Source organism: Monodon monoceros, unplaced genomic scaffold (genome assembly GCF_005190385.1).
Source record: "Monodon monoceros isolate NGI ecotype Baffin Bay Population unplaced genomic scaffold, NGI_Narwhal_1 Super_Scaffold_22, whole genome shotgun sequence".
Classification (NCBI taxonomy): domain Eukaryota; kingdom Metazoa; phylum Chordata; class Mammalia; order Artiodactyla; family Monodontidae; genus Monodon; species Monodon monoceros.
The window spans coordinates 113,993,756-114,006,055 of record NW_021703779.1 but is presented as its reverse complement, the minus strand read 5'-3'; the positions used below and the strand labels follow the sequence as shown (position 1 = coordinate 114,006,055).

At 39.2% G+C, this 12,300-nt stretch overlaps 1 protein-coding gene across 6 annotated transcripts in view; it reads left to right on the top strand.

Moving 5' to 3' along the window:
- The window catches only part of ARHGEF6 (Rac/Cdc42 guanine nucleotide exchange factor 6), an 88,562-nt gene that overhangs the window by 39,431 nt on the left and 36,831 nt on the right, over positions 1-12,300 (top strand). For all 6 annotated transcript variants that reach the window (XM_029240143.1, XM_029240141.1, XM_029240144.1 and 3 more), the window contains 3 exons: positions 1,381-1,475; positions 4,685-4,780; positions 6,281-6,403. In XM_029240143.1, the coding sequence (XP_029095976.1) occupies positions 1,381-1,475; positions 4,685-4,780; positions 6,281-6,403 (314 nt within the window). The remainder of the gene's footprint in view (positions 1-1,380; positions 1,476-4,684; positions 4,781-6,280; positions 6,404-12,300) is intronic.

Genomic DNA, 12,300 nt, shown 5'->3' with positions numbered 1-12,300 from the left:
ATCTGGTGGGTAGATGCCAGGGATGTTGTTAAACATCCTACAGTGCACAGGGCATCTGCTCACAACAAAGAGCTATCTGCTCTGAAATATCAATAGTGCTGCCATTGAGAAACCTTTTTTAACCCCTTAAATTGGAGGGACTGTTTCCCAGCTCACCCAGCACCTACCTGTACAGTGTCTCACACTTACCTCTTCACAATGGTCCCTGAGGTAGGTGAGATGTCACAATCTGAGATGAACCTTAAAACTGAAGCAACCTGTCCGTTGGTAGCAGAGCCTGGATGACCACCTTCCAGTCCAGTTGTTTCCTAAAAAACCCACAGCTACCTGGACCTCCAATTGCTTTGTCCACTCCACCTGTCAATAGCAGATCATCATGCACTGTCTTGTGAGTATATGTCTGGCATATTGGTAGGCTAAGGGGCTTCTCCTGGCTAAGAATGCTTCACATTGTCTTGTGAGCCCGTGTTTAATGGCTCCCTCTGAAGACAGAGTAGAAACTCCCTAAGGACAGGCATGGCCTTTGGCACCAAGGAGGCACTCAGTAAATTTGTGTTGAATGGATTAGGAGATATGAGAGAAAATACACCAAAATATTAACTTGGTGATCTCTAGGAGCCTAGAATGAAGGTTATAGCTGCCTCCAGAAGAGGCTGGGAAATGAGGTGTGACCCCAGGGTTGGTGGGGGCAGAGAAGTTGTGGACCTGTACATTGGTTGTTTTGCCGATAGGATTTTCATTTGGCTATCATTAATAATACTGGTAAGCATCATTTTCCTTGTTAAATTCCTCACATTTCAGCTTCTTTTTCTCTTTGAAATGTTCATACTAGCACTTTTTACCTTTATTAAAAAGCCAGCTTTAACTGCTTAAAAATTCAGTGTCCTCAGATTTTGTCACCTAAAGATTTTCTCAAGAACATAATATAAAAAAATCTTTTTTGATGTTTGACATCAGTTATCATGAAATTATCCTGACACTGAATCTCTATGTCTTGAGGTAGCTGGTCTCAATTTCCTCATCCATAAAATGGGAATGATGATCCTTTGTTAGCTGAGACCTTTGCTGAGGATAAAATGATTTAAAGCACATGAAAGCATTCTGAGTAGTACTGTGTAAATGGCAAGGCCCCTCCAATTATGGGTAATTCTGAAAAAATGTGTTCGTATGAGTTATGCAGTATAACCAGTTGTCATGCAATTATTAGAGTAGTTTACTAGAATGAAACAAAGTGCATTCAGATTTTGTGCTCCTTACTTACAGTGCTAGCTGAATAAATAGGACTTTTTTTTCCTGATAATTTGGTTAAAAGATCTAAAACTCTATTTTACCTTGGACTTTTCTGACAGTTACAATACGTTGACCTTTGTTTCTCCATAGGTGTTACAGAATATCTTGGACACTGAAAAAGAGTATGCTAAAGAACTTCAGTCTCTTCTTGTTACTTACTTAAGACCCCTGCAGTCCAATAACAAGTAAGATTTATATTTTAAACCTCTCGCTAAGCAAAGCAAGATAATGTCAGTAGATGGAGTCATTACTCTTACGTCACTGAATAATTGATTTTGCCCTTTAGAAGAATTTCCACAGATTACAGGTTGCCAAGAACATGGTCAGGGCAACAGAAATTATGCAAGATGTAGCTTTTGGAGAGCTTGGCTTTCTTTCTCTTCTGGCTGTGGAGGGAATGAGCCGATCTGCCTTTCTGTCTGTCACCATTTTTATCTTGTACGTTTTAGAAGTGGTACATCTAGTTTTCCCTTCCAGAAAAAGGACTTGCTGGTGTTTTTATGCAGAAAGCACAGACACTGGAAATTCTTGTGCTCGCTCTGACCTTGGCTTGCCATGGCAGAAACTCTTTCCCACGCTCCCAGAATGGAAAAAGCGTGGCATTTTGTGAATCTTCCTAAGAGCAATTCAAGCCAGTATTTCACCAGGCAAAAGTGAATGAGAAAGAGGCGTTAAAAATATTCAAACCTTATCCTGGTCTTAGAAATCTGAAGGCCTGAATTGAAAACTTACTTTTCACAAAAGAAAAATATTGACCGTTCATTTTTTAGTGCTTGTAGGCCTGGCATATGTAACAAATAATAGCTAACTGCATTTATGTGTGTTTTTTATTTTAATGGATTAAACTTTACTGGAGATTATGATCTATAAGTCAAATGGTAAATTTAGCAGTCGATACATAGAATGGAGGACAAAAACTTCTTCTTGTACCTCAGTTTAAGAGTTTATTTTTGCCAAACAATTGCCTAAACTGTTGGCTTCAGGCTTAAATAAGTTTAATGTATTTAACTATTTTCTCCCTTTTCCTAAATAATGCTTGCTTAGGCATAGTGTCCTGTTAAATTTCCTACTCGGTTATTTTCATGGCACTATGGGAATCTTACTTCAGTATGAAGGGATTTCGTATTCCTGTGTTTTGTCAGAGTTTAAATGATCAACAACAAAGCGGCTTTTGTTATTATTATGTGAAACATGAAGTGCTCTGTGAATCATAGCCCTCAGAGCTGAATGGAACCTCAGTGAATCACTGGGTCTAGTGCCCTGGAAGAAATGACTATCCTCACTGAATAAATAAAAAAAACAAAGTCCGGAGAGGCTCACTGTCCTGCCCATCACACGGTCAGTCAGTGGCCAGACTCAACCCACTGCATCTCCGGCCACCGAGTAAAACGTGGTTCCGTGTTCTAGAGGTGACAGGCAGAGGAGGAGAGGGGAACTGAAGTGGTAACCCTGGCAGCGAAGATGGTAAGATTTCAAATGGAGGAGTGACTGATTAGCAATCAAGAAATAGTCAAAGGAAAAGAAAAGAGCCACGGCAGAGGAGATGAGAGACCCGAGTCAGAACTGCACTGTTCCCAAGGAAATTCAAAATGCAGTTCTAGTCACTTCCCATTGGTTCTGCCTTGTAGACCCCAAAGTGATTTGAGCAAAGGGAACTGTTTATTGTTTGATCCTGAAGGGTCCAGATAAGCCCCCAGTCAGGTTCTTGCTGCTATGGGGGAACAGCAGCCAGGGAAGCTGGCTAAAGGGTTTCACTTTTGACACCCATGAGAGGGGTTTTCCAGCTTGTGGTTCAGGAGGGCATCAGAGCAGAGGAACTGGGTGCTTTTTATACTCTAGGGGTTACTGGTAACGTCTTTTTGGGTCTTCCTTTTCTTTGTCAGCAAAAATTACTCTCCTGGAAACCCTCCCCTTGTATTATTAAGGGGAAAGAACATGTGGCAGACATTGGCCTTTTAAGTAAATCTTCAGAAAAGTTTTCTCTCAACAAGTGGTTAGGGGCTTCCCTGGTGGCGCAGTGGTTGGGAGTCCGCCTGCAGATGCAGGGGACACGGGTTCGTGCCCCGGTCCGGGAAGATCCCACATGCCGCGGAGCGGCTGGGCCCGTGAGCCATGGCCGCTGAGCCTGCGCGTCCGGAGCCTGTGCTCCGCGACGGGAGAGGCCACAGCAGAGAGAGGCCCGCGTACCGCAAAAAAAAAAAAAAAAGTGGTTAGGAGCATGGACTCTGGAGCTAGAATGTTTGGGTTCAAATTCTGGCTTCACCGTTCACTGGATTTAGGACTTTGGCTGATTTGCTTTAACCTCTCTGTGCCTGGATTTCCCTATGTGTAAAACAGAGGCAGCAATAGTACCTACCTCATAAAGTTGTTGTAAGGTTAAGACGAGTTGTTATTTGTAAAATGCTTACCTCAGTGTTAAGCGCTGTATTAGTGCTGGCTCTTGTTTTTATCACCTATTATTTGGTAGGGGAAGAAAGGATGAGAAAATTCTTAGTACAGAGGCACTGGATTAAAATGGTTCAGTTTGTGTTTGACTCCATTCCATTCCAAAAGCAAACAAACACATCAGTACTATTTTCTTCCCTCCTATTTCCGCTCAAGATTTCCTTTAGTTGATTTATGAATAGCACATGTAATGTCTTCCAATTAACTTTCCCAGCTCCTCTAGAGGAGAGTATTCAAAAGTTTTTACACTTATTCCCAGCTATGATGTATTCTACCCATTTAGATACTTAGATATTTTTTGAGATGTATTTGACATATAACATTATATTAATTTCAGGTGTACGGTGTAATGATTCTATATTTGTATATATTGTGAAGTGATCACCACAATAAATCTAGTTAACATTCATCATCACACACAGTTACAAAATTTTTTTTCTTGTGATGAGAACTTTTAAGATCTCCTCTCTCAGCAACTCTTTCCACTATGCAGTACAGTATTATTAACTATGGTCACCATGCTGTACATTACATCCCTATGACTTACTTATTTTATAACTAGAAGCTTGAACCTTTTGACCCCCATTCCACCCCCCTCCCCCCCCTTTGGCGACCACCAATCTGTTCTCTGTAGATGCTTAGATGTTAAGCACTTGTTATTCATTTACTCCTTGTTTTGTAAAATACCTAAATGTCCCTTATAAACACTCATTTTCTTTAGGATCATTATTCTTGTTATGGAAAAGGGAAATCAAGGAAAGAAGCTTTAGAAAGTTGCTTGAGATCACAGAGTTGGTGTCAATTAAAAACCTAAAGTTAAAGTATAGGGATTGCTTCCCTTCTCCCATTTGCCAGTTACTAGCAAACTATCAGCTAACTAGACTAGAGATAGATAACTAGAGTCATCCCCAAGTTCTCTTCACTGAAACTACATATATATATTTTTCAGTCTGAGTACTGTGGAATTTACATCTTTATTGGGAAACTTCGAGGAAGTATGCACGTTTCAACAGACGCTCTGCCAAGCCTTGGAAGAATGTTCAAAGTAAGTGTCGCACGTCGCCATCAGGATAGCTAGCAACATTGGGTTTTTTGGTGTGTTTTGTTTTCTTTTAACTGTTGTCTTAGGTAGGGGCACTTGATATTTATGCAGTTATTATGCATTTATACATTTATTCCAACTTTGATAAATTGCCCCAGTACAGAGAAAATCTACTAGGTGGTGGTACTCACAGAGTCAACCCACTAGTTGCTTATCAGGACTCTACATCTGGTCAGTTATTTCTCACTTTATTTAAAAATCATATTGACAAATAAGGTCTGAATCGACCATGGATGATGCCCTTGTCATCGATTAGATATTTTTCTTTTGTACATTGCGAATTACTTTTCTAAGTAATTTTTTTTTTTTTTTGGCGGTACGCGGGCCTCTCACTGTTGCAGCCTCTCCCGTTGCGGAGCACAGGCTCCGGACGCGCAGGCTCAGCGGCCATGGCTCACGGGCTCAGCCACTCCGTGGCATTTGGGCTCTTCCCAGACCGGGGCGCGAACCCACGTCCCCTGCATCGACAGGCAGACTCTCAACCACTGCACCACCAAGGAAGCCCCAAGTAATATCTTTATGTGAACCACAACGCGTCATTGATGGCTAGCTAGCTCGTTGAAGTGCAGAATGAACTGTGATGATCATCAGGCAATATGTTTCTGGAGCAAGATTCGTTTTCCAAGTAGTGGATCTCGGAGAATTGGTGACTTTCATCGTCTATAGGGAATTTGGGGCAATTGCCTGTTTCTTGAGCTTAATGAGACACGGGTGGTTGTCCAGGGACGAAGCTGGTGAGAACCCCCTGTAAAGAGACCTGAGGAACCACTGCAAATGCTGATAGGGATCCATATTATTGGTATGGAAAGATGGTGACTAAGTGAGAAGAGCAGATTACTATTTAGATTTGTAATCTTTGCTTTTCATTTTATATGGAAACATGTAGAAGAGAGTCCAAGGAATATGCCAACATTGTTATAATAAATATCTCTGAATGGTGGAATTCCGAGTAATTTTTTTTCTTTCTTGTGTTTTTTTGATTTTTCTGCAAACTAAAATGGGTGCCATGTAATTCTAAACATCTGGATGTCACCTTGCCTAGCAACACCAGGCCACCAAGACTACATAATACTCCTTTGTGATGTGTCATTTTTGGATTCAGTTAGTTTTGTCTGTACTTGAACTTCATGCAAATTAGCCAAGAGTATATTTAGTGTGCCTGGCTAAATTTGAATATTATAATTTGAATAAGCATCTTAAAAAACCCTAGTAATTCCAAATAAGTATCTGACCCTATATATTGGAGCTATGTTTGGTGGCTAGAGTTTAAAACAGTGGCCAAGAACTTGCATTTCATAGATAAAATGGTTATAATATAGAAGTTTCTTTTTAACTTTGGCAAAAGAATTCATAAGGTTTGCGTGTTGCCAGGTTTAATTGGAATCATCTTCCTTTATCCCGTTTCCTATTTTACATTCTGTGTTTCACCTGTTTTGCTTACAGGTTTCCAGAAAACCAACACAAAGTAGGTGGTTGTCTACTGAACCTCATGCCTCATTTTAAATCTATGTATCTGGCTTACTGTGCAAATCATCCTTCAGCTGTAAATGTACTCACCCAGCACAGGTAAATCATTAACATTTTCCCCAAAAAGCTGCTTTGCAATGATATCCTTTCCCAGGACTACCTCATTTGGAAATCCAAGATCTCCCACTGAACTCTTGATTATCCCCATTCATCATACCAGAAATTGATTCATTGTTATATGGATTTATTGTCCATTCATGCAACAAATAATTTATTGAGCACCTACTATGTGCAAGGTCCTATAGTAGTTGATGGGGATACAGTGGTGAACAAGGAAGAGAAGGTCCCTTCCCTCATGGAGCATAGACTCTTGAGAGAAATAGACATGAAATTAAATGTTGTAAACATGTTGTATTAGAAAAGGGTAATTAAAAGGAAGCTGTGAGACTTTGAACATGGTATCAAAGTGTGGAGTGAACGAAGGGTCAGGGAAGGCTTTCTTGAAGTAAAATTCTATTCAGAGCCAATGGTTTAGCCTTCCCCATCCCAGTGAATGTTTTATCCAAGTTGCTGCAGAGCTAAGCTGCCTAGGTTCATCTCTTTTTCACTCTCCCTTTGTCTGGTAGAGGAAGTTTCAAGTAGTAATATGGCTAAAAGGCAGGTATCAGCAGGGAAAGGTGGAAGGAAACTAACCCTGTGAACTGGGTGTCAGGTACTCTAAGCAAAGGTCTCTGATGACAATTATACATGAATATAAATTGTTTCAGATTCATGGAGAACAGCAGCACAGTATCTCCTTTAAGAGTCCTTACAAGGGACCCAGATAAGCTCACATCTCTCCTACCCTTCCTTACACTCTGACGACTCACCCTTGACACATTCACTGATACATTCATCTGGGCCAGAATTCTGTAGGATAGGCTTGAAGACACAGTTTGGACTTTGAAGCCATGTGCTAGGAATCCAGGTGGGACAATAGGAAGACCAACACACAGAGTCTCTTATGACTGAACTCGGAGACTAGATTCAGAACCGACATGATTCTGGAGGCTGCTCAAGACTGAAAAGATTATTCTTCTCTTAATTTGACTTGTACTCCCAGACCCAGGCTGGAACAGTGGGTGACAACAACCCTCAGAAGTGATGGAAACTTTGGCTTTGTCCTGGTTCATTAGGAGCTTGATTGGCTTTATAGAGCTGTTACGTAAGGGCATTTTGAAGGTAGAATTCAGTAGGTCCTACTTGAAGGTGAATTTTACTTCCCTGATGAAAGTTGTGAACTCTTGTGGCATAGCAAATATGGAAGTTGGAGTTTAAAGAAAGAGAAGCCATGACTCTGGATTATTTAGGCAAGTGGCTCAACTGCTTAGAGCTAAAAATAACACTGACAATGTGCCAGGCACATGATGTAAAAGCCTATGAGGGAGTTACTATTATTACCATCATCTCTGCTTTACAGATAAGACATTAGAAGCTTAAGTAATCTGCCCAAGTACTCATAGCTGTTAAGTGGTTGAGTCAGAATTAGAATCCAGGTCTGTCAGACTTCTAAAAAAAAAATGTTTTTATTAACACATGTATTTCACCTACAAAGTGAATAATCTGAATGCAAACTTAAAGAATTATCATAAAATGAGCACACATGTACCCACCACCCAGCTTAAGAAATAAAATTTTACCGTTTCTTTTTTAATATAGTAACTTTATTGAGATATAATTCACATACCATACAATTCACCCATTTAAAGTGTACAGTTAGGCTTCCCTGGTGGCGCAGTGGTCGAGAGTTAGGCTTCCCTGGTGGCGCAGTGGTCGAGAGTCAGCCTGCCGGTGCAGGGGACACGGGTTTGTGCCCCGGTCCGGGAAGATCCCACATGCCGCGGAGCGGCTGGGCCCGTGAGCCATGGCCGCTGAGCCTGCGCGTCCGGAGCCTGTGCTCCACAACGGGAGAGGCCACAACAGTGAGAGGCCCGCGTACAGCAAAAAAAAAATTAAAAAAAATAAAGTGTACAGTTAAATTATTTTTAGTATATTCAGAGTTGTGCAAGCATCACCACAATCAATTTTAGAAGATTTTCATCATTCTCCAGACAAACCTATACTCATTAGCTGTCACTCCCCATTGCCAGCCCAAGGCAACCACTAAAATACTTTATGTCACTATGGATTTGCTTATTCTGAACATTTCATTTAAGTGGAATCACACAACATATGGCCTTTTGTGTCTGGCTTCTTTCAGTCAGCATAATGTTTTCAAGGTTCATCCATGTTGTTGCACTTAACAGTACATTGTTTTTTTAAATTGCCATACATACAATGAAAAATATTTCATTGTATGGATACATATTGTTCTTCCATTCACCAGTTTGTGGACATACGGACTGTGAATGGTGCTACTATGAAGATTCATGTACAAGTCGTTGTGTAGACCTATGTTTTCATTTCTCTTGGGTAGATACGTAGGAGTGAAACTGCTGCGTCATTCCACTTTTAGAGGAACTGTGAGACTGTTTTCCAAAGTGGCTACACCAATTTATATTCCTACTAGCAATTTATGACGGTTTCATTTTCTCCACATCCTCACCAACATTTGTTATCATCAGTCTTTTTGATTATAGCCATTCTAGAGGGTATGAAGTGACGATATCTCATTTTGATATTGATTTGCATTTCCCTAATGACTAACGATGTTGAGCATCTTTCATGTGCTTTATTGGTAATTGGTGTACCTTCATTTGGGGAAACGTCTACTCAGATCCTTCGCCTATTGTTAAATTGGGTTACTTGATTCATTACTGAGATATGATTCACATACCATAAATCCACCATTTTAAAGTGTAGAACTCAGTGGTTGTTAATATATTACGTTGCCCCTACATGTGAAGTGGGTCTCTTGTAGACAGCATGTGTACGGGTCTTGCTTTTGTATCCATTCAGCCAGTCTATGTCTTTTGATTGGAGCATTTAATCCATTTACATTTTAGGTAGTTATCGATATGTATGTTCCTATTGCCATTTTCTTGTTTTGGGTTTGTTGTTGTAGGTCTTTTCCTCTTCTTGTGTTCCCTGCCTAGAGAAGTTCCTTTAGCATTTGTTGTAAAGCTGGTTTGGTGGTTCTGAATTCTCTTAGCTTTTGTGTGTCTGTAAAGGTTTTAATTTCTCCATCGAATCTGAATGAGATCCTTGCTGGGTAGTCACCTTGGTTGTAGATTTTTCCCTTTCATCACTTTAAATATGTCCTGCTACTGCCTTCTGGCTTGTAGAGTTTCTGCTGAAAGATCGGCTGTTAACCTTATGGGGATTCCCTTGTATATTGTTGGTTGCTTTTCTCTTGCTGCTTTTAATATTTTTTCTTTGTATTTATTTTTTGATAGCTTGATTAATATGTGTCTTGGCGTGTTTCTCCTTGGATTTATCCTGTATGGGACTGTCTGTGCTTGCTGGACTTAATTGATTATTTCCTTTCCCATGTTAGGGAAGTTTTCTACTGTAATCTCTTCAAATATTTTCTCAGACCCTTTCTTTTTCTCTTCATCTTCTGTGACCCCTATAATTCGAATGTTGGTACGTTTAATGTTGTTCCAGAGGTCTCTGAGACTGTCCTCAATTCTTTTCATTCTCTTTTCTTTGTTCTGCTCTGTGGTAGTTATTTCCACTATTTTATCTTCCAGGTCACTTATCTGCTCTTCTGCCTCATTTATTCTGCTATTGATTTCTTCTAGATAATTTTTAATTTCATTTATTGTGTTGTTCATCAGTGTTTGTTTGCTGTTTAGTTCTTCTAGGTCCTTGTTAAATGTTTTTTATTTCCTCCATTCTATTTCCAAGATTTTGGATCATCTTTACTATCATTACTCTGAATTCTTTTTTAGGTAGGCTGCCTATTTCCTCTTCATTTGTTTGGTCTGGTGGATTTTTACCTTGCTCCTTCATCTGCTGTGTATTTCTCTGTCTTCTCATTTTGCTTAATTTACTGTGTTTGGGGTCTCTTTTCGCAGGCTACAGGTTCATAGTTCCCGTTGTTCTTGGTGTCTGCCCCCAGTGGATAAGGTTGGTTCAGGGGCTTGTGTAGGCTTCCTGGTGGAGGGGACTGGTGGGCAGGTGGATTCTTAACCACTGCACCACCAGGGAAGTCCTATCACTTTTTTTTTTGCCTCATGTATTTTGATGTTCTGTTGTTAGGTGCATTCATGTTAAGGATTGCTTTGTCTTGTTGGAGAAATGGCCCTTGTATCTTTCTGTAATTCTCTCTCTTTATCCCTGATAGTTTTCCATGTTCTGATGTCAGCTTTTTCTGAAATTAATATAGCTAATCCAGCTATCTTTTGATTGCTGTTAATATTTCATTTTCCATACCTTTGCTTATAATCTGTCTGTGTCTTGTAGACAATATATAATTGAATCTTGCTTTTTTAATCCACTTTGAGAATCTCTGTCCTTTAACTGACATATTTGGACCATTCATATTTAAAGTGATTATAGTTATAGTTGGATTAATATCTAAAATGTTTGTAACCATTTTCTATTCATTTCCCTTGTTCTTTCTTTACTGCCCCCCTTTTACTGCCTTCTGTGGTTTTATTATTATTTTTAATTTTGACTGTGACACCCGGCATGTGGGATCTTAGTTCCTCAACCAGGGATTGAACCTCTGCCCCCTGCAGTGGAAGCACGGAGTCTTAACCACTGGACTGCTAGGGAAGTCCTGCATTCTCTGGTTTTAGTTAAACATTTTATATGATTTCATTTTCTCTTCTTTTCTTTGTCTTTTTCTGAAAAAATTTTAGTGATTTCCCTAGAGTTTGTAATATCCATTTACAACTAACCTAACAGCACTTTCACATAACACTTACCATTTCACAGGTAATGCAGGTACCTTATAACAGAGTATTCTAAATTTTTTCCCCTCATCTCTTATTGTTCTCATTCATTTCATGTATCCATAACATAAAATCACTCAATATACTGTTGCTTTTATTACTTTGAACAGGTATCTATTAGATCTATTAAGAATAAGAAAAAAGATTTTATTTTAACTGCATTTATTATTCTCTGACACTCTTCCTTTTCATGTAGGTCCAAGTTTCCTTCTCTCTGAAACACTTCTTTTAACAATATTTGATAGGAGGTCTACTGGTGACAGTTTCCCTCAGTTTTTATTTGCCTAAGGAAGTTTCATTTTGCCTCCACTTTTTTTCCTTCTATTTTTATTGTGGTAAATAGCATGATGTCCTCAGAGTTCATCCATGTTTTCACATATGACACGATTTCCTTCTCTTTAAAGAGGTAGGCATGTGCATACCACATTTCTTTATCCATTCATTCATCAATGGCCATTTATGTTGTTTCACGACTTGGCTGTGGGAATGCAAAAGTCTCTTCGAGACCTTGATTTCAGTTTATTTAGATAAATAACCAAAAGTTGGATTGCTGGATTAAATGGTAGTTCTATTTTCAGTGTTTTGAGGAACTTCCATACTGTTTCCACTGTGGCTGCACCAATTTACATTCCCACCAACAATGCACAGAGGTTCCAACTTCTTCACATCTTTGCCAACATTTGTCTTTATTTATTTATTTATTTTTGGATAATGGCCATCCTAATCAGATGTGAGGGGATGTCTCATTGTGTGTGTGTGTGTGTGTGTGTGTGTGTTTACAGTAACTATTACACTTCTCTACTTAAATGTATACAATCTCATGTAGTAAGGGTCATGTATCTCTTTTCCTCAAACAAATACTAATGTAATATTTAATTGAAGTATAGTTTCTGTACAATATTATATAAGTTACAGGTGTACAATATAGTGATTCACAATTTTTAAAGGTTATACTCCTTTTATAGTTATTATAAAATATCATTGTGGTTTTGATTTGCACTTCCCTGATGATTAGTGTTGTTGAGCATCTTTTCATGTACCATTTGTATGTCTTCTTAGGAAAAATGTCTATTCAAGTCCTTTGCCCACTTTTTTTTTTTTTTTTTTTTTTTTTTT